The sequence below is a fragment of the Bos taurus genome, chromosome 13 (assembly GCF_002263795.3).
Source record: "Bos taurus isolate L1 Dominette 01449 registration number 42190680 breed Hereford chromosome 13, ARS-UCD2.0, whole genome shotgun sequence".
In the NCBI taxonomy this organism is placed as follows: domain Eukaryota; kingdom Metazoa; phylum Chordata; class Mammalia; order Artiodactyla; family Bovidae; genus Bos; species Bos taurus.
In genome coordinates, this window is record NC_037340.1 from 61806759 (window position 1) to 61832986 (window position 26228).

General features: G+C 41.4%; 1 protein-coding gene across 3 annotated transcripts in view; it reads left to right on the forward strand.

Annotated features, from left to right (window-relative positions):
* Positions 1–41: 41 nt before the first annotated feature.
* The window catches only part of ASXL1 (ASXL transcriptional regulator 1), a 64383-nt gene continuing 38196 nt past the window's right edge, over positions 42–26228 (forward strand). For 2 of the 3 annotated variants that reach the window (XM_025001185.2, XM_059893015.1), the window contains exons 1-3: positions 42–534; positions 6342–6424; positions 8936–9044. In XM_025001185.2, the coding sequence (XP_024856953.1) occupies positions 478–534; positions 6342–6424; positions 8936–9044 (249 nt within the window). In that variant the 5' untranslated portion in view covers positions 42–477. Of the gene's footprint in view, positions 535–1493; positions 2316–6341; positions 6425–8935; positions 9045–26228 lie in introns of those variants that run through there. The other variant, XM_025001186.2, reaches the window with a different exon arrangement.

The window sequence follows — 26228 nt, forward strand, 5'->3', positions numbered from 1 at the left end:
CCCCTCCTCACTCTTCACACACACTCACACACACCCACGGCAGACACGCATACACCCGGGCGCCGAGGGGAAAGCCGATTCTCGCCTTCCCGCCCCGCCGCCAGTCGGGTCTTGTCCTCTTAGCAGAGCGGGAAAGCGGAGGCCGGAGCCGTGACCTCTGACCCCGTGGTTATGCGGAGCCGCCGCATTCCTTAGCGATCGCGGGGCTACTGCCTTCGTCGCCGCCGCCGCCGCCGCGGGCGACTGACGCAGCGCGGGCGCGTGGAGCAGCCACCCCTCCCCCACCGCCGCCCTCGCGCCGGGTCTCGCGCCAGCCGGTACCCGCGCGCCCGCCCCCTCTCCCCGGCCGCACCCGAGTCCTCGCGCGTCGCCGCCGCCACGCGCCCCCCGCCGCTGCCGCCGCCCCAGCCCCGCGCCGCCGCCCGCCCCGCCCGGAGGTCCCGCGTGGAGCTGCCGCCGCCGCCGGGGAGGAAGAGGATGAAGGACAAACAGAAGAGGAAGAAGGAGCGCACGTGGGCCGAGGCCGCGCGCCTGGTGAGGCTAGCCGCCGAGGGGGGCTCGGTGGGGGTTGTGAGGGGTGGGCTCGCCGAGCACCCCCCACAGGGAGGGGGAGGGGCGAAGCCCTGCCCACTGCAGGAGGGGGCGGGCCACCTTTCTCCCGGAACGGGACAACCCCCTAAGGCATTTGGTGGGGAGAGGTCCCCCGCCGGGTCGGATGTGGCGCCTTTTTCTGCACGCCCCCCCCCCCCCAAATTCCTGCGGAGGGGCGAGCCGGCGGGCCGGCTCCTCCTCCTCTGGGCGGCGGGGCCCCAGCCTCCCCTCCCCCACTATTTGGCAGCGTCTAGGGGGTCTGGGGAAGCTTCGTTTGTGCACTCGGGGGAGTTAGGTTTCCGGGAAGGGTCGGAAGCTCCTCCCTCGCTTCCTGGTGGGCAATGGGGTGGTGCGTTTGACTAGGGATGGGAAAGAGCCCCCTCAGTCTGAAGGACGCGAGTGGCATTTTGAGCTTTCGCAATCTAAACCGGTGTGTGGAGGGAAGCAAAGGCTCACTCCCAGCCTGAACCCTGAGCCTTGGTTCTCAAACTTTAGTGTCCTGTGGGGGCACCTGGGGGGGGGTTGTTAAGAATGTTCATCCTAGGGCCCTACTTAAAGACCTACTGAGTCTGATGAAATTCTGGAGTAGAACCTGAGTATCTTCATTTTGACCAGCTTCTCAAGTTGGTTGTAATGCAGGTGACCCAGGACCACACTTTGAGATCTGCTGACCCGAGTCCACAAGCTAGCTCGAAGATAGGCAGTCTGCAGACAGCTAACTACACTTTGTAAAGAATGTTTGTGTGTGTTCTCTATTCTTTAGTGTCCTCTTGCATGTATACATGAAGTGTTGGACAAAGACCAGGTGTCTCTGTTTGAAGATACTGCTCACTGAGGATTTAGCAAAGGAGAGAGTAATTTGAGTATTTGAAGCTGCCTGGTAATGCGGTCGTTGTGAATCTTCTGTTGTCCCAAAATGTCAGAGGACTTGCAAGTGAAATATATTCCTCTGGATTTGCACCCAAAAAGTGAAGACACTTCGAGACATGTTCTTATAAAATCTTGCTGGTGACAGTAGTAACAGGTTAAACTTGTCTCAGAGATGTCACTTAGAACTGTCACAAAGCAGGGTTATAGTGCAGATAGCATCCTTGTGTCTTGACACCCTGTAGTTTATATGTAATTGCTGTAATTCACTTTTAATGATGAATGAAGCTCAGCCTTCTAATCTTTAATTTTATTGGGAAGTGAGGTTCCTGCCTCAGAGGTGTTGAGCAAAAAAGATGAATATGTGTTGGAGGTTTTTACAAATCTGTGGTACACTCTCCTTTCTTGGAGCCTTAAAACTCAGTTATTGACTTAAAAGAGGGAATGCTGTTTGGTGTGTAGGAGAAATTTCACTGGTGTACCTGATCGTCTTTCTCAGACCTTTTTTGCCCAAGAAATGGAAGTAGCAATTAGTTTGTATGTTGAAGTTTTGTGCTTCAGTTACTTTGTTTGGGTTTGGCATATTTTGAAGTACTTAAGTATGTTTTTCAGATGCAGTCAAATTTGGAACCTTTGGTTAGCTTTCAGGATCTCTTCGAAGTTTGAGGATTTCTCCAGCATTGCTTCACCCGGAAACAGATTTAGGCCTAGAGGAGAGTAGTGGGACGTGCTCGCTTTCTCCTGGAGGTTGAGGCTGGCTGTTCATTGAAATTCTCCTCTGAGTTTCTGTTCTGCAGGTGTTTATGACTCTGGGCACCAAAAGGAAATTTGCTTGCCAGAGTTTTTACTTGTTAGAGGTAGGTGAAAGTACCTTTAAATCCTGTGTTATTTATGTCCTGACAGAATTCTAAAATCTGCCTGTCTTAAAGCTCCGTTGGCTCTTCCTAGTTGAAGGACTCTGGGAATTCAGGGGTCCACTATTATGCCTCTTTATAGTCTTGAGTTTACTGTGATCTACAGTCCAGTTCCAGGTTGCTATTTCTGTTTTATCATTGGCTCAGTTCATGCCAGTTTGTCCCCAGTAAGTTCTTTTTCTTTTATGATTCTTCGTTAAAAAATAGTATTTCCTACTGGGAATTACTTATGCTCTAAAACTCTTGCAAGATGACTTGTGGGAATATGGTGTGTAGTTTTGTATATCTTTTATTGTTTTTTGTTTAGGATTTTCTGTCCCTTTGGATGGACCAGTTGGTGGGTGAGGGGGAGCTCTTAAGATTTCTCTGCTCATTTGGAAAAAAAAAATTTGCTTTAACAAACCACGTGCTGGAGAGTTTGTGAGTGCTTACACTGGATAGAGAGAAGAGTGAGCTGTAATGGTAGGAGGGTAGATTAGTTCTAAGTACTCTTTGGACAGGTGAATTTGGAGTGCTTGCTGTGGCAATCAAGATGCACTCGCTTGGGGGCGGTTACATACTGCTCCCGACCTTGCTCAGTTTGGTGGTTAAAATGATACCAGGAACCGTTTTTAAGCTATACTGGTAGGAAAGAAGAGACTTCTGGACTATTTCAGTAGTGTAGTAAATCCCAGGAGATTGATTTTTGCAGCTGTTAATTATGTTGTTGAGAAGTAGATATTCTTTCTAACACTTGCTAGTATTGTTTTTCCTAGATGTAGGGAGTAGACTTTAGGTGGTTGGGTGGGTCTAAATTCTCCTGCTTGTTAGAAACAATTTGTTTGGGAGAAATAGCTGAGTGGATTTCCCTTTAGATTGAATGCCTTTAAATGGATTCTCCCTGGCTTTGAGAAACTTCATTGCATGCTTTATCTTTCACTTTGATTCATGACTGACCATTCTTACATCAAACATTTTTCCCCCTTTGAAGTTGGAGAAGAGATACTTTTTGTATGCTCTAGAAAGACAGGGTGGGGATAGAACACTGCTGAATTGTTCTTACACTAAAAGCTGAAGGCATATAGTTTTAATAAAAGTGAATACCCTGTATCTTTTGATGTAACTTCCCTATAGAGATTCTGTTTCCTCTGTCTTAAGAGTCTCAGGCTCTTCCTGACTGCTGTTTAAATAATTGTTAACTAATTTTTGAGTCATGCTTCTTAATACTGTGAAAAAATTTACTAGCTCATCTCACAGTTAGTATCAAAGAAGTCATATCTGTGGCAGTGAACATCAGTAGCTTGTATTGTGGGTTTGTTCATCAGTGCTGCTTAACTTGGCAGTTAGGTTCTTGGAATTAAAGAGATGGATAAGGTCTGCCCTTGAGGAGCTTATGGTTTTTCTTGGGTTAGAGAAGGTCCAACCCTTCTCTAACAGGTGGGTAGAATTTCATTACAAGCATGGTAAGTGCCAGCATAGATGTATAAATGGTAATAGACATCCTGATTTCTGCTTACTGTCTAGGCATAATTATGAATTGTTCCTCCTTTTACTCTCAAGTGTCCTGCTTTGGAAGATGAATTATATGTGTTGTGCAACTATGGGGCACTGAAACAAGATGCTTAACTATCTGGCAGAGGGTAGAGAAGCCTTCCTGGAGGAAGGTACTTTCCGAACTGAATCTTGAAGGGTGAGTAGGAGTTAGACTCCTCACAGAGGACATAAGCAGGAGCTGGAAACAAAAAATAGGAGAGTGTGTCTGTGTGTTTATCTGCAGGGTGGAGAGTGTGGGAATTGGGTAGAGCTGCACGTAGTTACTGGAACATAAAGTTTGTGGAGTATCAGAGAGCCAGGCAGAGACCAGATTGTGAGGGTCTGGCCAGCACACACTTCCTTTGTGTCTGGCACTGTAGGCACTTACTCTGTTATCTCTGCAACAACTCTGAGAAGAAGGCCTCAGTATCCTTCCTTCACAAGTGAGGAAACCTAGACTCAGGGCGGGTAGGTAACTTGCCCAGGTTTTTTTGTTGTTCAGTCGCCAAGTTGTGTCCAACTCTTTGCCGCACAACTCTTTGCCCAGCTTTAGAAGACCAGAATTTGAATTTTTAAAACCATGTCTGTTTGCTTTTAAAACCCATGCTTTTCTAGTGGGCCAGTGGCCTCTCTGGAGCTTCAGCTTTCGCTGTATGGAAATAGGTTGCTGTCGAAGGACTTTAATGCGGAAAGTGATGAGGGCCCGTTTATTTTGTTGGACTGACCTCAGGCTATATAGCAGGTTAAGTTCTGCAGAGCTGTGGTCTTTTTTACTGATGAATGTCTAAAACTGTTCCTAGCACAGAGTAGTTCATGTATTTGTTGAATGAAGGATGGCAGCGGAGTAAGAATGAATTTGAGGAAAGCAGGGATGTTAGAGAAGAGGCTGTTGTGTCAAGTCGGGTCAGAAACTGGCTGTGGGGGGTACTTCCCTGGTGGTCCAGTGGCTCCAAGACCTCGCACTCACAATGCAGGTGGCCCAGTTTCGGCTCCTGGTCAGGGAACTTGATCACACGTGCTGCAGTTAAGAGTTTGCATGCTGCAACTCAAGATCTAGAGTGCTGCTACTAAGACTTGGTGAAGCCAAATAAATAAAGTAAAAAAAAGTTTTTTTTTTTTTAAGGAAAGAAACTGGCTGGGAGAACTGGGGGACAGGTGAGCGTGAAGGATGATGCCTTGGTTTCCAAATTAGATGATGAGACAGACTGCCAACCAAGGAGAGGAATATCAGAAGAGAGGAGATGATCATGAGGGATGTCCAGCTCCGAACTGAATATCTGGGGCCTGAAGCTTAGGGAGAAATCCAGGCAAGAGGTCGAGATTTGGGAGTTAATTCAGTATTTTGGTAGTGTTGAAACTGTGAGAGATGATAATGATACCCAAGGAGAATGTAAACACTGAACAGAGAGATTAAGAATGGGACCAGAGGAAATAGGGCTTTTATATCAGCACCTGCTTCTCCAAAACTTGGCTTCTTTATCACGTCGAACTCGTGTTCTTCCACAGAGAGAACCTTCGCAGCAGTCCTGTTAGGCTTCTTGCTTTGCATTTTATCTGTGACACAGCCATGCAGTACTTTGTTAGGGCCGTTAAATGACTGTAAGATGTTGGTGTGGTTTGGTGTAACCTCAGCAGCTGCATTGCTAGAGATGGTACAGAGATACTGACAGCCTGTCTTTTTTCCTCCCTGAAAAGGATAACATTTCTAAAACAACTCAGCTTGTTCAAGTGAGAGAGCTCTGGTTGCTCACTAAGACATTGTTGCTGGGGCTTAATTATAGATGTCACTAATATAAATGGGATGTTCCATTTCTCCTTGTTTTGGTTGCACCAGTCATAAAGAATCGTAGCATTGTATTGCTGAAAGGCAAATTGTCCTGTACTAATTAACACCAGAATTCCACAACCCAGTGGCGAAAGTCATCATTGAAAAAATACAGGTACCTGGACTTCTCTGGCGGTCCAGTGGTTAGGGCTCCATCATTTCACTGCTGAGTGTCCAGATTCAATCCCTGGTTGGGAAACTAATCCTGCAAGCCAAGCCGCGCCCACCCCCCCGAAAGATAAAAATATTGTAACTAATCAAACTTACTTGGGAAGGAAAGCCTGAATGCAGTTCTGTCTTACAATTTATAGTGCTATGTATTCTCTAGTTTAGCTGTATTAACAGCATCAGGTTAAGTGGCAATTAAAAGTTGGGAAGGCCCCACATACCATAACATGGATGCTAAAAGGATGTGTATTTTCAGAATTGAAAATTAGAGTATTTCTTCTAATTGCAGTCACTTTCAGCACCTAGTTAGATATATGTGTAATTTGGTTTCAGAAGTAATTTTGACTGTGGAAAAACTAAGATGTCAGCAGTGGTACCTCATAGCAGAATTGTAGCCCATGTTATATAGTGATGAATATAAATGGGAACTGCACACTGAAATCAGAACATTTATATTTCTTCAGGTACTGGAAAACTATTCAGATGCTCCAATGACACCCAAACAGATTCTGCAGGTCATAGAGGCAGAAGGACTAAAGGAAATGAGGTTTGTATGGCTCTTGTTGCTTAATGTGAGGGTTTTAGAGAACATGTGTCTTCCTGCAGTTGGGTAGTGAATGAGAAAGTCCACAAATGCATATATGTGTGCGCACACACACACACACATACACACTTGTGTTTGATGGTAGTGTGGAGCTGTCTCCGTGTCGTTTGTCCTCTGGCTGGAGGGCGGGAGTGGCTCCAATTCCGTTGGTTTTCGTCAGAGGTGCAGCAGGTTCCCCATTCTTGCTCTACTATACATTTCAACGTGGAGCTTCTCTTTTGCATAAGGAGTCAGCACATTTTCTCTTGTATTCCGTTTTGCAGGTTTCAGTAGTAGAGAAGGAACAGACTGATCTGCTCCATCATGTCTAAAACTATCCTTCTCTCTGTACCAAGTCTCTGAAGTTCTTTGTTTTAGGCTCAGAGAAGGGTGATCCAGTCATCATAAAACTCACTAATTTTTTTTCCCCTACTGATTCTAGCCATTCCTGCTATGAGCATGCTAAATTTGGCGATGACCTTGATTTTCTTATCCTATATTTTTCCTAGAGAAGCAACAAATTGGAAACACAAAAAGAATTACAGGCACAAATAAAAACCAGGGACTGTCCTGAATCCTTTCTCTGCTCACCCCAACCTTTTTTTCAAAATTTAAGTGGGAGAGGAGAGCACAACACAGTTCCTTCTTGGGATTCAGAACAGTCCGCATATATTTTGCGGGTTAAGCTTTAGCTACTTAAATTGATCTTTTAGAATCAAAAGATCCTCACTTTCCAGTTGTCAGTTCACACATTCTCAAACTGACATTTTGTGGGAAGGGAAGGTCGGGGTTGTCTGGATCATGTTCTGGTGCTTCATTTAAATACTACCTATGCACGGTGTAGTGTTGTAACTGCATCTTTTGTTTTCTTTTGTTTTTATGGGCTATTTCCCGTCGTGCTGCTGTCTGCACTGCTGTTGGACCACTATGCCTATAGAAGGTAAATTAGTCCTTTTGGGACAGATGGAATCGAGAACCTAACTTGTTTCTGCTTCTGGCTCTTACAGGAATTATGAAGTGGTCATGGTGGCTCGTGATGAGTGAGCAGCTCTATAATTTGTAGACAGAGGGATAGTGTGTAGGAGTCACGCTGTTGGAAGAAAGACTGCCAGCATGCTTTCCCCTGTAGCGGAGATGTTAGCACACCCACTTGACACTCCAGATTCTGCACAAGGTTTCTTACAGAGATTGGTCCTTGGTGAAATTTTTTTTTTCTTAAGCATCCGGGGTGTTCCAAAGCCGAATAAGTAATAGTTTTTTTTTTTTGATGACTTTTTTAGACTCAAAATTTATTTTTAACGTGACATAAATTAGGGCCTCTAATTTTGAAAAATGCTGAGGGGTATTACTTAAGATATTGATATTTATATATCGTGCTGGGGAGAGGGACAAGAAGGTGCTAGCATGCTAGTGGCAAACTCTGCTGCTAAGTCACTTCAGTCGTGTCCAACTCTGTGCGACCCCATAGACGGCAGCCCACCAGGCTCCCCGGTCCCTGGGATTCTCCAGGCAAGAACACTGGAGTGGGTTGCCATTTCCTTCTCCAGTGCATGAAAGTGAAAAGTGAAAATGAAGTCGCTCAGTCGTGTCCGACTCTTAGCGACCCCATGGCAGACTCAGTTAATATTAATAACGGGCATCTGTCTGTATTTTTGCCAGTTTTGCTTTTTGAGATTAAATAAGTAGTCTCTAACTCACTCGAGTTGTCATTGTTTTGCAACCTTCAGTTGTGGCATGGACAGTGAAACAATTTAAGATGCTGTCTCTTTTTTTTGGTTTAATGGTTGAGCATTATTGCATACTAAATTCGTTTGACTTTTTATATTCAAATTTAAAGAATTGCTCCTGGGTAGATATAAAATAAAACGCATCTTTCCGCCTTCCCAACTGAGAAAAAGCAAATGACATACTATTCCTTTTGTGTGTGTATTAAAAAATAATTTAACTGGAAAAAAAAAGTATGTTTATTTTCTCGGGACAGCATCACTGATGCTTGGTCTTTGTGTTAAAAATGTTATGTGGCAGTTTCTGGGCGTGATGTGCAGGTTGAAAGATAGGGGCTAGGGAATCCTGGTTTTGTTTCTAATTAGCACTAAAATTTAATTTTAAAATTTTGAGTAGATAAAAATATTGGGTAATTTTTTTTTTTCAAAACTCCTGAGTGTACCTGAAAAATATGTGCAGTGTTTCTAAATTTCTTAAGAGTTTGGTTCATATTGTCAAAAGGCACTTAAGGATCATCAGGTGTGGAGTAGAGACATTGCGTAACCTGTTATCCCAGAGCTCTCTGGGTGGATTTATGTGAATTTCATGTGCTACTCCTTTGCCACTTTCAGAACAGAATTCTTGTCATGGGATGTTTTATATTTCTTCCTGTTCTTCTTGATTTAAGAATGAGTTGAAGGGTAAGAGATCTTTGAGTAAGTAGATATCTTGGTTTGTATGACCTTTTTCCATCCTTGTATGTTTTTACAGTGGGACATCCCCTCTCGCATGTCTTAATGCCATGCTACATTCCAATTCCAGAGGAGGAGAGGGGTTATTTTATAAACTACCTGGCCGAATCAGCCTTTTTACACTCAAGGTAAGTCATGTAAATTGTCCTTTAGTGCAGTGGTTCTTAAAATTTTAGTGTTTATAAGGATTACCTGGTAGGTCTGGAATGAGGCCCACGAATTTGCATTTCTCATAGGCAGGCAAGGGATGCTGCTGTTGTTCTGAAATGGCACATTGAGAGATGATCTAGTGTGAACAGGGTATTAGGAATTATTAAATATTTAGTCATATCAGCTATTGTGTCTATAATGTTTTTCCTTGTCTGTATCTTTGCAGATTATATGCAATAGCGGGATAAGTATATGTGTGGGTAATTCCAAGTGTGCTTAATTATGAATTTGTTTGTAATAATGTTGTGAAGGATAAATTACCGGACAGCTGAGTAAGACCTACTCTATGGAAAATAACTGAAATTTGAAAATACTTGTGGAAATTCAAAAACTCATTAGCATTTACCAAGTGACACTAATTACTATCGGAGAGAAATCAGGTAGAATTCACAATAAAGCTTAAGTAGAGTGAATTGAACAGGCTAAGTGCCTTTCTACTGTTTGTGATATGTATCATTTAAACCAGGAGTAGGCAGATTTTTTTCTGTGAAGGACCAGATAATAATATTTTAGGTTTTTTGGGCCACACTGTCTCTATCATAACTATTCAACTTTACTGTTGAAGCGGGAAAGCAGCCACAGGTAATGCACAAATGAATGGGCATAGGTGCGTTTCAATAAAACTTTATTTATGAAAACAGACAGTGTGCTAGATTTGGCTTGGTGGTGGTGTTTGCTGACTCCTAATTTAGACATAGTTGACCTGTTGATGGCAACCCACTCCAGTGTTCTTGCCTGGAGAATCCCAGGGACGGGGGAGCCTGGCGGGCTGCCGTCTATGCGGTCGCGCAGAGTCGGAGACGACTGAAGCGACTTGGCAGCAGCAGACGTGTTGATGGTGAAGGATGAAACTGAAAATCTGATGCTAATCCTTCTAATCATCCATAATGTAGTTATAAACTGCAGTAGTCCATAAAATTTTCTGTTTTAGTTTTGATAGACTTGTTTATTAAAAATGAAGATTTGAACAAACAACAGCTGTATAACCTGTGGTCATAAATCTTGATCTGTAGATACACATGTGTATCTTACGTTCCTGTGTCTGTGCTATTTTCTATATTTTTATTTGTAATATTTCAGACTTTAAAAGGCAGCATAATGTAATGTCAGAAACTGAGCCTTGAAAGAGATAGCCCTGAGTTCAATACCTAACTCTGTAATCTGGGACATATATAACCCTTCTTTATGGTTGTGTATGCATACCTGACACAGTTACTCCTTAATAAGTGGTAGCCCTTAAAGGATAGTCCTTTAGGTTCCTTAATCTTAATTGCTTGTTAATGGCATTTTTCTATTATATATTATGTATTATATGTAATTTTGTATAGTTACAATTGTATGTATTACAAATGTGCTTGTTAATGGAATGTTTCTCTTTTAAGCAGAAGGAGAAATACCTATTTCTATGGACACCTAAGGGAAAGGAATTGAGTTTCATTTGTCTTTGTAATTTGACTCGGCAGAATTCTTGGCATAGTCCATGCTTAATAAATATTTGAACTGAGTTCAGTATCTTAATTTTCTGAGTGAACTCCGTTGTATGGATTTGCTGTGAGCTTGGGGGTGTTCTGTTAGTCTGCAGCCCATGTCCTTCATGCATTGATTGTTGTGCTCGGCACATTCTCTGACCTGCATGTGCCTTTATGTTGCCCAGTCTTCCTAGCAGCTTGCTCATTGGAGTTGTACATCACCTCCCTAATATTTTTGAGTTCATGGTTTGCTTGTCTGGTTCCCCCAGTGAGACCGTATACTTGAGGGTGGAGAGTGGGTCTTATTCATTTCATTATCCACTTGGATAATGTACAAAGTGACTGTCAATAAGTGCATATTTAATGAATGAATTAGTGAATAATGGCTGGATTCTGGTACTTCATTATTATCCTTTGCTTTTGACATTTGGTAGTAGATACTACTTATAATCTTGATGAAACTATCAGTAGACCTGCCTCTGGCATCTCACTCACAGCCAAAATGGAAGATGCTTATTCCTGTGGCTTTGGTAGACTTGTAGCTTGGTTGATTATCCATGCTGTCTCTTAACATTTTGACCTATCATAAAGTGATACATGGAAATGTAACAGAAAGTAAAATGCAACAGAGAAAGTGAAGGTAGCCTGCAAATTCTGCTACTTGTAACCTGATAATAATTTATATAAATAATATTTGAAAAAACTGGATTGTAATTTCTTTATGGCTTTGGTGCTTGTTTAGTTAATATGTTTGCTGTCTTGGTACATAGGGACACACCTTCTTCTCCCCCAGACCTCTACCCCCTTGGGCTTCTTGAGAGTGAATCATTGATTAGTCTTACTAGTTGCCTCATTGTCACCACGCTGTCTTCTAGAAGTTGTGCAGACATTTACTTTATTGTTATTTGGGAATGGATAAGAAAGGATACCAAAAATCTGAACCAGCTGATTACCATCCCGATCACCTGAGGACCTAGGTCTGCTGACTAAAGTCCACGGTGGTGCATTTTTTTCCTTTCTTATCTCAAAAAAAATTTTTTTTTTTTGGAAAAAATTTCAGACCTACAGAAAAATTGGAGTACTGCAGCCAGCTTGCTTTCTTCCTGATTGTTATAAGTTTGCTTCATTTGCTTTACCTCTCTATACATATGTATGCGTTTTTCCCCAGAACCATTTAAAAGTGTTAAACTAGTACTGGTATTTCACCACTGCATATCTCAGAATGTATGTCTTAAGAACAAGGACATTATGTTAGATAACTATAGTATCATTAGTATGTAATATCATTAATTTTCTTGACTATAATAATGATTCTATAGTTATCTAACATAATGTCCTTGTTCTTAAGACATACATTCTGAGATATGCAGTGGTGAAATACCAGTACTAGTTTAACACTTTTAAATGGTTCTGGGGAAAAACGCATACATATGTATATAGTAATATAGTAGTATGTAATATCGGAGAAGGCAATGGCAACCCACTCCAGTACTCTTGCCTGGAAAATCCCATGGACGGAGGGGCCTGGTGGGCTGCAGTCCGTGGGGTTGCTAGGAGTCGGACATGACTGAGCGACTTCACTTTCACTTTTCACTTTCATGCATTGGAGAAGGAAATGGCAACCCACTCCAGTGTTCTTGCCTGGAGAATCCCAGGGACGGGGAGCCTGGTGGGCTGTGGTCTATGGGGTCGCACAGAGTCGGATACGACTGAAGTGACTTAGCAGCAGCAGCAGCAGCAGTATGTAATATAAGTTTATATTCACATCTTTTCTGGTTTTAAAAATATTCTTTATGGCTTATTTTTTAAGTCAGTCATTCAGTCGAGAATCATACATTCCGTTTGGTTGGAGATCGTATCTCTACGATCTCCTTTAGTGTGGGACAGTTCCTTTACCTTATTTTGTTTTTCACGGCATTGGTATTTTTGAACACTCCAGGTCGGTTACCTTATAGAATTAAGTACATTTTTCAGGGACTAATAAGCATGTAGAAATCTTGGTTATTTCCAGATGCCTTTACGTTTGTACTGCTACATCATGTCTCCTGTTCCAGGTTGTCACCCAGAGCCACTCAGCAGTGAAAGATGGAAGTGATGGGATGTTTTGTATGGTGTCTGTCTAAGGGTAGTTTCCTCCAAGTCTTGCTTGTAATAAGGGACAGGAAGGCACAAGTTATTTAACTCATACACTTGTTTTTCATTTTGAGGGTGTAGTGACACCTGTGAAATCCTGTGGTGTTTTTTCTGCCTAAGTGTTTTTCATATTGTTGAGGACAAGCACGTGCAGAAAGGTTTGGTTTCTTTCTCCCTGCTGCTTGAAACTCTCTTCTAGAGGACCATAAAGGTCAGAAAGCATGGGATTTTGCTACTTAGTTGAAAATAGGAGTTTTTTTCAGTTCTAAATACGTTTGTGTAGCTTTATCTATGATTACCAAAGCTTTACTGATAAGCCAGAGTCTTCTGGGGCTTGCCAAAGGATTCCTTCTCGGATAAAATTTGTTCTAGGTAATGTGATGGTACATTTGACACTTCATACATAAATGCTTGCATCAGGCCTTAGAGCTAGTCCTCAGGGATGGATGGGGCAAATGAAATCTGTCCATGCTTTGAATTCTTGATTTGAGTTGCTTTCCTTAAGCTTTCTCTGAAGTTGGCTATCAGTGTCCATCATTGCCTGGTTAGAGATGGGATTTATATTGTCTTTTACGCTTGGGATTTCCCATCCTTGTAAACCAGTGAGAGCACCTTTGTAGTGCTCCGTGTTTTTAAGAGTTTCATGCTGAACAGCTTTGCTTCTGTGACAAGGTGCTTCTGTGTCATTGGTGAGGTTAATCTGGTTTGGTGAGTGGCCATTCCGGCACTCACTGTCAGGCATGACTGCAGTCATCTGAACATTGTAAAGTTTTATTGTGAAATGATGCTCAAGTGAAGATGTCATGGCTTTTTGCACCTTATTATACCTCACGTGGTGATGCAGGGCTCAGCCTTAGGGGTCCTTTAATTCAAGTCTAGCTGAATCTTTTTAATATGCAGAATATATAAATTTAAAGCACTAAAAAAATCTTCCTGGTAAAAGAAATAGATGTCTGCACTTGAAATATTCATCCATTAAAATTCACAGTTTGCAAATAAAAGCAAATGGAGGAAGAGAGGGAGGTAAGTTTTACAGTTTCACAATGTTATTTATAGAACAACAATTAAATTTTTCTTGTACAACTCCACAATTACATCAATTCTAGAGCTATTTACATTACCATTAAATATCAGGGAGACTTTGATACAATAAATTATAGAGTCATTTGAAAGGCAGTACCAGAATCCATTTTGATTTTTGATAGGTGTATATCAAGCAAAGTGGTCTTTTAAAAACACAAATCATATCATACCACTATCCTGCCTGGTCCTTGCCTACCTCTCTGATTTGCTCTCCTGATACCTTCTCCGTGGTTATTATACTTCAGCCACCTTGGCCTTCACTCAGTTTCTCAAAAGCCCCAAACTTGCTAGCCACTCTGTCCGGAAAACTCTGGAGTAACTTCTTGTCGTTTGGTTGTTAGTCCAAGAGTATCTTCCCAGTGAGGCTTTCTCTAAATACCAATTCTAGTTACACAGCGTTGACAGGGTTTTGGTTGTTTCAGAGTCCTGCCTTGTCTGTTTGGTTACTTGGTTATCACTAGCCTCCCTCCACTAGAATATCAGTGCAGGGGCTTGTTTTCACTGTATCTCCTCTGTCTGGCAAATAATACATATGTAATAAGTACTGGCTGAATGAAAAGTAGAGGATAGCATCATTAAAATCTTAAGCCAGATAGTTCTCCTGGTAATCTAGTCTTGTTTTATATGTTTTATTACAGAATACACATATTCTGGGTTATTTTTCCTTCTCAGCAAGTTGACTTCTTAGAATCCTGTTTTTTTCTTGCCCTCTTTAGTGCAGTTCTGCATTAATCTGTGAAAGAATCTGCTGACACTAGAAATAAATCTTTCCCAGGCTATGGCCATAATCTGCTTCCTCCAATTGCTGAAGGCAGAAACTGACATTACAGTTTAAATATTTTAGGTATGTTTTAGATATCATGTTGATCTTTTTAGAGTTTTGAACTTTGGTCATCTTTCTTAGAAAGAATTTCTTTTATATAAAATGGTAATGATGTTTTTAGATATCTTTTATAATTTGTGTTAGCTTTATCAAATATATGATTTTTTAATGTGTAGAATCCTAGAATTTCAGTGTGGAAGAGCCTCTGAATCATCTAGTTTATTTGTATTTTGCAAACAGAAAATCGAGCTTCTAACAGTTTAAGTGACCATGTATCCTGCATGACCATGTATCCTATTCAAGACCATGTATCCTTGTGACAAATGCATATGGCCTAGTTGAGACTAGAATCCACAGTTTGAGTTTGAGTTCTTACAGTTCAGATGGTAAAGAATCCGCCTGCAATGCAGGAGACCCCAGTTTGATTACTGTGTTGGGAAGATCCGCTGGAGAAGGGATAGGCTACCCACTCCAGTATTCTTGGGCTTCCCTGGTGGCTCAGCTGGTAAAGAATCTGCCTGCAATGCAGGAGACCTGGGTTTGATCCCTGGTTTGGGAAGATCCCCTGGAGAAGGGAAAGGCTACCCACTCCAGTATTCTGGCCTGGAGAATTCCATGGACTGTTTAATCCACGGAGTCACAAAGAGTTGGACACGACTGAGTGATTTTCACTTTTCATTATGCCAATTTAAAATAGTTTTTCTTCAGGTTTTAAGACCTTTGGTTACTTCATCTTTTTGAAGCGTCTTAAGAGTTCCTTGATATTTCTCAAAATGTTAGTTTTATTCTCTTTAATGAAAGTTCTTATAATTGTTAAGCACAAGTAACTTTTCACATCCTTAAAAGTGCAGTCTTTAGTTATGGACAGTTGGTTTCCTTTTCTGCACTCTGCATTAATTGCATCAACATTTCTGATGGTGGTGGTCCTTTTCTGTACCAGAGTGAGTGGTAGATGGTGGCAGTGAGAGCACTGGACTGGAATGGAGCTCTGGGTTTCACACAGTGCTGCAGGTCCTATGGAGTGTCTCCACTTACACTGCTTTGTCTCCCACACTGAGAAGTTGAAATAGGTTGGTTGTTTAAAAAACTTCAGATGTAAAACCTTTTTTCTCGTGAAACGGAGCTGCATGGTATAGATGATTGTGAAACTGCTCTGGTAGAAACAAGCATCTCTGGTGGACTCTACTATCCCCATCCTATGCCCCAAGCATCCAGGACATCTTTCCCAGACCCTGAAGCTCTGTTGAAAACCTCCTGGAGTCAGAATTCAGTGAAGGTCCTTTCTGTGCTCACATTCTAGCATCTAGACTACGTTGTGTGAACAGTTAAGTCAGCTCTGGATATTTTTCTTTTGTGGTGCATTTGGAATTTACTAGAGGCTGACTGTTTTATTGTAAACCTTCTCCACTCTGTACTGCATAGAAGATCTCTTGGTAGAGTGGTACCATTTGCTATGGTTAATGGTAGTAATAGTTTGGTTTTGATGGAGGTTTTGACCCCTCAGTTGGTAAAAGTTTTCTTATTGGAGTAATTCTCAAGGGCTGCCTGGATCCACCTTTGAAAACTGGGGTATTCTATTGTCTGACAGAAGGTTCAACTCGCTCAGGGAGAAAAGAGAACTTGCTTGTCAGTGGAGCCCTGGTCTGACTCTGGTTTGATGCCTAAAAGATGACAAGCGGCCTTTTGTCCTGCTACCTCCTGAAGTTCCAAGCTGTGTAAGAATGAAGTAGTAAATGGTAAAGGTCAGGGAACAGAGGTTTGGAAAGCACCACCACTGAAATGATTTTGTGCAGTTCAGAGGGGTGGGCAGGATGATAATTTTTTTAAGGGTGATTTTTAAAGCACCAGCATTGTAGGAAAATGAAGACCTTGTCCAGGCTTTAGCCTTCCTTGGGACTGTGTGTGAAAAAATGCTTAAACTTTTTTGGTCAGCCAGTATGAAAACTACATTTGATCTCTTCTCAGTCCTACACATCAGACCATTTGGGATTGTTTGAGGAACTTGTTTAGTCTAAGGAAGTTTCTTCTTCTTCTAGTTTAGTTAAATCTGGTAGAAAAGATGGAAACTGATGCTTGAGTGCTGACTATATTCCAGACAGACATCATACTGCTCACATTGGTCTTTTGAAAACAAATATGTTTTCCTATTCCTGTACTAATGGGGGAAACAGCCTGAGAGAGTTTAAGTACAGTACATCAAGGCTGTATATTGTCACCCTGCTTATTTAACTTCTATGCAGAGTACATCATGAGAAAGGCTGGGCTGGAAGAAGCACAAGCTGGAATCAAGATTGCCGGGAGAAATATCAATAACCTCAGATATGCAGATGACACCACCCTTATGGCAGAAGGTGAAGAGGAACTAAAGAGCCTCTTGATAAAAAGTGAAAGAGGAGAGTAAAGAAGTTGGCTTAAAGCTCAACATTCAGAAAACTAAGATCATGGCATCTGGTCCCATCACTTCATGGGAAACAGATGGGGAAACAGTGTCAGACTTTATTTTTTTGGGCTCCAAAATCACTGCAGATGGTGATTGCAGCCATGAAATTAAAAGACGCTTATTCCTTGGAAGGAAAATTATGACCAACCTAGATAGCATATTCAAAAGCAGAGACATTACTTTGTCAACAAAGGTCAGTCTAGTCAAGACTATGGTTTTTCCAGTAGTCACATATGGATGTGAGAGTTGGACAATAAAGAAAGCTGAGTGCCGAAGAATTGATGCTTTGAACTGTGGTATTGGAGAAGACTGTTGAGAATCCCATGGACTGCAAGGAGATCCAACCAGTCCATCCTAAAGGAGATCAGTCCTGGGTGTTCATTGGAAGGACTGATGTTGAAGCTCAAACTCCAATACTTTGGCCACCTCATATGAAGAGCTGATTCATTTGAAATGACCCTGATGCTGGGAGGGATTGGGGGCAGGAGGAGAAGGGGCCGAGGATGAGAGGATGAGATGGTTGGATGGCATCACGAACTCAATGGACATGAGTTTGGGTAAACTCCAGAAGTTAGTGATGGACAGGGAGGCCTGGCGTGCTGCGGTTCGTGGGGTTGCAAAGAGTCGGAGACGAATGAGTGACTGAACTGAACTGAAGTCTCCTTGGTATGAATCTTCAAGTTGTGAACTTTCAAAGATGCAATGTGCATCCCATCAATGTCAGGCGTGAATGAATGAAACTGCAGCTTGCCCTCCATCTCCTACTGCTGAGTCTTTCATCTCTACCACCTTCCACCTTCTCTCTTCCAGTCAGTAACTCATTTTGCCTGTTCACTCGATGCCAGCCCCTGTGTGCCAGCTGTTGTACAGTGCTACTATAATTTTCAAGGCACTGTAAAGTTAAAATTGTTTTTTTTTGTTTTTTATGTATTATTTGTATGAAAAGTATTATAAATCTATTACAGTACTAAATTCTACTAGTGTTAGTTGTACCTAGGCTAACTTTGTTGGACTTACGTACAAATTGGATATAGGAATGCACTCTTAGAACAGAACTTGCTCGTATGTAGGGGACTTAATGTAAATGATATGAAGTCACATTTTGGGTTATTTGAGACTGGTATTTAACACATGGAGGACAGGTTAGAATATTCTGCCAAATGAGTTGGTTCTCAAATGTTTGCAATGCATTCTCATGGTTCTGAAAGAATAGCTTCAAATTCTTTGTGCAGCATGAGGCAGGAGATGAATAGGAAGTCACAAAGGTGTCCATTTTCTTCTGGAAGATGCTGTTGTCTTTGATTCACGTGTAGTAGATGGGCTTTGAAGTGTGCATCTTTCAGTCAGGTAATCCTTTTATTTTAGTCTTCTCTTTATGCCAGCTTTTCTTTAGTAAATTAGCTCCTGACATTTCTTTTAGAATTGGTTTTTTTTTGGTCTGCATTTCCACTGCCGCCTTTAAGTTGTCCTCATATGCCAGCTGCTGAAACAGCTCCTGCCTGGTCTACTTGCTTTCCCTTGTGCTTCCTTAGAATCCAGTTTCCTCTTGTGTGATCCGTAAAGCAGCTAGAGAGATTATTTTAAAAAACATCATTTGATCACGACACATTTCTGTTTGACTCCTGGCAATAGTTTCTTTTTTTATACTGTTCATGGGGTTCTCAAGGCAAGAATACTGAAGTGGTTTGCCATTCCCTTCTCCAGTGGACCATGTTTTGTCAGAACTCTCCACTATGACCCATCTGTCTTGGGTGGCCCTACACTGCATGGCTCATAGTTTCACTGAGTTAGACAAGGCTGTGGTCCATGTGATCTGTTTGATTAGGTTGTAGTCCATGTGATCCGCTTGCTCCTTGGAAGAAAAGCTATGACCAACCTAGACAGCATATTCAAAAGCAGAGACGTTACTTTGCCAACAAAGGTCTGTCTAGTCAAAGCTGTGGTTTTTCCAGTGGTCATGTATGACTATATAGAAAGTCATGGACTATAAAGAAAGCTGAGCACCAAAGAATTGATGCTTTTGAACTGTGGTGTTGGAGAAGACTCTTGAGTCCCTTGGATGCAAGGAGATCCAACCAGTCCATCCTAAAGGAAATCAGTCCTGAATACTCATTGGAAGTACTGATGTCTTAATACTTTGACTACCTGATGGGAAGAATTGACTCACTGGAAAAGACCCTGATGCTGGGAAGGATTGAATGTAGGAGAAGGGGACACCAGAGGATGAGATGGTTGGATGGCATCACCAACTCAATGGACATGAATTTGAGCAAGTTCTGGGAGTTGGTGATGGACAGGGAACCCTAGCGTGTTGCGGTCCGTGGGGTCGCAAAGAGTCAGACACGACTGAGCAACTGAACTGAATAGTTTCCCTTGGTGTTTACCAAAAAAATCAAACTTTGGTCAGCCACACTGCCCTTCTTTCAGTTGTTGTAATTCCATAAGCTCTTTTCAGTTTTAGGGTCTTCTATTTGTAAGTATCTTCTCTCCACTTCTTGCCTGGCTCAACTAAGTGGGTCTCAACTTAATTGTCAGGCCCTCAGAGGAGCCTTCTCTAAGTTGGGTTTTCCTGTTGTGCCCTGAACTTCTTTTCACTTGTAAGTTTGTAATTATTATTATTTGGGTGATTGTTTGGGGTGTTTTCTCCTGACTAGGCCCTAGGGTCAGAGAATCTTTTATTTTGTTCTGGGTTATATCCTCAGTGCCTATCATAGTAGGTTTGTTAGACAAATGCAGTGGGAAAACACATAGCAAGAGGTTGTTCTGATTTGATTGGTAGCAGCTCTCTTTGCCAGACGGTTAAATTGATTCAGAATAGTAATTGTCAGTATTAAAACTGAAATATGTGGTACAGAATGTTTATCAGGATCTTTTTTTCATGGAATGGAGTGTTTGAAAACCTCCAAAGTATAAGCTTTGTTTTCTCAAAAAAGAAAAAAAGTGATAACGTCCAGTGTTACTGTTGAGCTCTAGTGACATACTGATCCCTAACATTGTGTGTGTGCCCCTCTTCTTTTTTTCTTCTGCCTTTCTCTGAAAGTGTTTAAGGTCTTATTGCCACGATTACATACTTTAGTGTTGGTCTTTTTTTTGCTCCACATGCCTTGTTCAGATGTCTGATGGTTTTTGTTGAGGACCTATTCTGAGAGCCAGGCTTTTAAGTGCTGGCGGCAGATTTCAGTGCACTGTGGTTCTGTGGCTTCACTCGTCTTCTGCAGTGGTGGTGGTGGTCACTTAGATGCTTGCTGTTGGAGTAGGGGTGTCTTATCTCCTGATGCAGACTGAACAGTCATGATTTTCCCACCTCAAACCCGTTTCACCCTTACCTTGGATACGTCAATTAGTGAGAATTCCATCTTTTTAGTTGCTTAGGTAGAAACTTTGGCGTTCTCTTTGAGCTTTCTTTTTCCTTCACGGCACATCTAATCATCAATAAATCCTATTGGCTTAAGTTTCAGGATACACCCTATCTTACCATTCCCCCACCACCATTCTGGTTTAAGTCACCATCATCTTTCTCCTAGATTGTTGTAGTAGCTTCCTAACTGGTCTCCATACCTCACTTTTACCACCCTCCTTAGCACTGGAGCCAGGAAATTTTATTCAAAAGGTCGTGTCAGATTGTGTCATTCCTCAGTGCTCAGCCCCCCAGACCCCCTTCACTCAGGGTAAAGGCCGAAGTCCTTTGAGTTGCTTGCAGTGTGCCCTTTCACCATCTGCCTGCCTCACTCCCATCTCTCTTCCTCTTGCTCTGGCCCCTCTCACTCATTCTGGTTGATGACACAGTGGCTTCCTTGGTGACCCTTAAACGTGCTGCCAGTGTTCGTCTCAGGGATTTTGCCCCTTTGCTTCAGCTGTCTGAAATGCTTCTCTCCCCAACACCTTCATGGCTTGCTTCCACACCTCCTTCCAGTCTGCTCAGATTGGACCCTGACCTCCTCACACTGCATAGCTCTCCTAATCTCCCTGTTGCCTTAGATTTTTTTCTTGGTATTTATCACTGTCTGATATACTACATTATATATACATTGTTGTTATTTTCTGTCTCCTTTGACTGGAACTAGTCCACTAGGGAGAAGGCAGTGCACCCCACTCCAGTACTCTTGCCTGGAGGATCCCATGGATGGAGGAGCCTGGAGGGCCGCAGTCCATGGGGTCGCTGGGGGTCAGACGTGACTGAGCGACTTCACTTTCACTTTTCACTTTCATGCATTGGAGGAGATGGCAGCCCACTCCAGTGTTCTTGCCTGGAGAATCTGAGGGACAGGGGAGCCTGGTGGGCTGCCATCTATGGGGTCGCACAGAGTCTGACACGACTGAAGCGACTTAGCAGCAGCAGTCCACTAGGGAAGAATTTTAATTTTAGTTAATGTTGTTTCTTCAGCCCCTAGGAAAAAGGTAGGTACTCAATAAGTATTTGTGTGAGTAAATGAATCATAGTTCATTTCTTTTATTTATTTATTTTTTTGTTTTTTTTTTTAGTTCATTTCTTTTAATTTGGTAATACAGTGAATTATGTCAATATATTTTTTTTCCAGTGTTCAAGCATCCTTGTATTCCTAGGATAAACGTCACTTTGACCTGGTTTCCTTTTAAATACCACATAGTTGGTTTAGAGTATTTAGGATTTACATCTGTGTTCATGAGTGACCTATCTACATTTGATATTTTGGTTTAAACCTTGCCCTGTTTTGGCATCAAAACAAGCTGTGCTGTTTTCCCTGTCTTGATTCTTTGCAGTAGTGTCTTTAAGACAGTTTTCTTTTTTTGTAAAATTTGCCATGAAACCTACTGGACATGATGTATCTTTCTTTGAGAACATGTCTTTACTTTTAAGATTGTGAAATATATAAATTATGCAAAAGAGAATATATGCAAGTTGAGTGTTATTTTAAGTAATAATAACTAAGAAATAAACTGCACACTTCTGTATCCACTAGCCACCTCAGGAACAGAACATCCTCTGTACTCTTTGAAGCCTCTGCTCAGATGCGTCTCTATCCCTGTAAGATAACCACTGTTCTCATTTTCATATTAATCATTGCCTTCCTTTATTTCCAGGTTTATCCACATGTGTATATATTGTAGAACATGCCTTTTAAAAATACCTTTATGTGAATGGAATCAAACTGTATGTGTCTTTCTCAGACCTGCTGTTTTTGCGCTTACTATTTCTGAGCTTGATCTGTGTTGGTGCATTTAATTGAAATACATCATGTTTTCTGCTGTGTGCTGTCTTAGGGTTTGAATAGTCCGTGATTTCTTTATCCATCCTGCTTTCGATGTGCACTTGGGTTGTTGCTGGTTCTCGCTGTAGCAAACACCGCAGCACTGATCCCTCCTGTGCCTCTCCTGGCGCCTGTGTGTGGTAGCTCCTGCAGGGTGTGTACATTGCTGGGATGGGGCTGGCTAGTCAGTCTTACACCTGAGCATCATTACTAGGCAGTACAGCTGATTTTCAAAGTAATTGTATGAATTTACATTCCTTTCATAGTATATGAGAATTCCTGTTGCCCCACACCTTGTGGAGGTAAAATAGTTTATTTCCCCCCATTTTAAAATTATGATTTACATACAGTAGAATTGACTCATTTTGATGTACTACTGTACAGTTCTGTGAGTTTCAGAAAAAATTCATTTGAATTTTTTTTTTAGTTCACATTTGTTTTGACATTTTCTTTGGCATTTTAATAGTGCTATTTAAAAGTATGCCTTACGTGGCTTGAATGCGGTTGCTCCAGTAAATGTTGGTGCTAACTTGCTTCTCTCTCCCCTGAAAATTCGCTTTTACATTTATGGACAGTAAAATTCACCCTTTTCAGGTTACAGTCCTTTGAGTTTTGGCAGACAGAGAGAGATGTGTATTTGCCACCACCATTAAGCTATAGAGCGATTTCATCACCCTAGAATTCTCCCAGGCTTTTTTTCCTCCCCATGCTTTTTGGTAGTCACTTCTTCCCACCTCAGCTCCTGCCCAGCCATTGATTTGTTTTCTATCCTTGAAGTTCTGCCTTTTCCGGAATGTCATATAAATGGGCTTATCATTATGTAGCCCTTCAAGTCTGGCTTCCTTCGCTTTGTGTGAGGTGTTTGAGACTTAGCCATCTTGTAATGTATAGTATAGTCCCCCCTTATCCAAGGTTTCACTTTCTGGGGTTTCAGTAACTGTTGGTCAACTGCAGTCTGAAAATATTAAATGAAAAATTCCAGAAGTCAACAATTCATAAATGTTGAATTACACACTGATCTGAATATTGTGAAATCTTGAGCCATCCTGTGCCCTCCCACCCGGATCCCCAGCCATTGACATTGTGTGCTCCTGGCATCCAACCGTTGATGCTGTCATGGCTCAGTGACGTAGGGTCACCCGAAGCAGATGATCTTCCTCTGGTAGCCTACCACTACGTCACAGTGCCTGTGTCATTCACCTCCCTTAATCTCACATTGTCACAGGAAGGGTGAGTGCTGTCTAATAAGGTGATTTTGAGATAGAGACTACATCTACATAACTTTTGTTACAGTTCTCTTTATTATTGTTGTTAATCACTGTGCCTAATTAGTAAATTAAACACAATTATCACTGGTGTGTATGTGCAAGAAAAAACATAGTATACATAGAGTTTGACACTACAGCAATAGTTTGTTCCTTTTTATTGCTGAATAATATCTTGTTGTATGGATCTACCATGTTTTACTTATCCATTCCTTAGCTGATAGACATTTGGATTATTTTCTTTTGATAACCAATATTTTATTTTTATTTAAACAATTTAAGACTTTTTATTGACGTATCAGTTCAGTTCAGTCACTCAGTCGTGTCCGACTCTTTGCGACCCCATGAATCGCAGCACACCAGGCCTCCCTGTCCATCACCAACTCCTGGAGTTCACTCAGACTCACGTCTATTGAGTCAGTGATGCCATCCAGCCATCTCATCCTCTGTCGTCCCCTTCTCCTCCTGCCCCCAATCCCTCCCAGCATCAGAGTCTTTTCCAACGAGTCAACTCTTCGCATGAGGTGGCCAAAGTACTGGAGTTTCAACTTGAGCATCATTCCTTCCAAAGAAATCCCAGGGCTGATCTCCTTCAGAATGGACTGGTTGGGTCTCCTTGTAGTCCAAGGGACTCTCAAGAGTCTTCTCCAACACCACAGTTCAAAAGCATCAATTCTTCGGCACTCAGCCGCCTTCACAGTCCAACTCTCACATCCATACATGACCACTGGAAAAACCATAGCCTTGACTAGCCGGATCTTTGTTGGCAAAGTAATATCTCTGCTTTTGAATATGCTATCTACGTCGGACATAACTTTCCTTCCAAGGAGTAAGCGTCTTTTAATTTCATGGCTGAAGTCACCATCTGCAGTGATTTTGGAGCCCAAAAAAATAGTCTGACACTAGTATAGTTGCTATATAATATTATATGTTGAAGGTATACAGTATAGTAATTCACAATTTTTGAAGGTTATACTCCATTTGTAGATGTTACAAAATTCTGGCTGTATTCCCTGTGTTGCACAATATATCCTTGTAGCTTATTTTACACATAATACTGAATTGGCCAAAAAGTTTGTTCAGGTTCCTCTGTAATATCATATGAAAAACCTGAATGAATTTTTTGGCCAACTCAATAGTTTGTACTTTTTTTAAAATTGGAGGATAATTGCTTTACAGTGTTGTGGTGGTCTTTGCCATACATCAATGCCAATAAGTCATAATTATATATTTTTTTATATATATCTCTGTCTCCCCTCCTTCTTGGTCTCCCTCTCTCCCACTTCCCCGGGACATTTGGATTATTTTCTTGTTTGGACTATTAAGAGTAGTGCTATGAATATTTGTATACAAGTCTTTGTGGATAAACGTTTTAATTCCTTTTGGGTAGATACCGAGCAGTAGAGTTGCTGAGTTATAATTCCTGTTTACTAAGAAACAGCCCCTGTTTTCCAAAGTGACTGTATAACCTTACATTCAAGTTTATTGTTCCTTAGTAAAATTTTTTCTTCCCTATGCCCTAGCAATATTATTTTTTCCCTGAAATTATTTTGTTACTGGATACAGCGCATCCAGCTCTCTTATCATTAGTTTTTGCGTGGCATGTTTTTTCCATCTTTTTGCTGTTAACCTATCTATATCTTTTCTCTTTAAAGTTTCTTTATATTTCTAGTTGGGCTCTTATTTATTTTTAACCAGTCTAATAATTCCTACATTTTAATTAGGATGCTTGAACCATGTACATTTAGTGTAATTACTGATAAGGTTGGATTAAGTCTTCCATCTAGTTCTTCATTTTCTCTTTTTCTGTTGAATTTCTATTTTTCTTTTCCTGCCTTCTTTTGAAAAAGTATTGTTAGTTTTACGTTTCTTTGAGACATTTATTTATTAAATTTTTTTTATGAAGAATAGTTGATTTACAGTGTTTCAGGTTTATAGTAAAGTGATTCAGGTATACATATACATATATGTATCTATTCCTTTTCAGATTCTTTTCCATTACTGGTTATTACAAGATACTGAATATATTTCCTTGTGCTATGCAGTAGATCCTTGTTCATTTTATATATAGCAGTGTGTATTTGTTAACTCCAGGTTCCTAATTTATCCCCCCCACCCCCGCTTAACCCTGGATTGAGTGTTTTTAATATTCCTTTTATCATCACAGCTTGTTAAGTAAACCTGTTTTTTTTTCTTCAGAGGTTGCTTTATTGTTAACAAAGTGCACCTTTAATTTTACGTTGACTACCTTGAATAGTATTACACATTTCACATAAACTGTAGGCTCCTCATGATGCTTCCATTTACTTCCTCCTAGCCCTTGTGCTAGTCTTTTTTTTTAATTGAAGGATAATTGCTTTACAGTGTTGCATTGGTTTCTACCAAACATAAGCATGAAACAGCCATGTTTATTCTTTTTATATATGTGTGTGTGTGTGTGTGTGTGTGTGTGTGTGTGTGTGTGTGTGTGTGTGTGTGTGTATGTGTAGAATTTTATTTATTTATTTTTGGCTGTGCTGGGTCCTCGTTGCTGTGCAGGCTTTTTCTCTAGTTATATGCGGGCTGCTCATTGCAGTGGCTTCTCTCTTTGGAGAGAGTGGGCTCCAGGTGTGCAGGCTTAAGTAGTTGCGGTACATGGGCACAGTGGTCGTGGCTCACTGG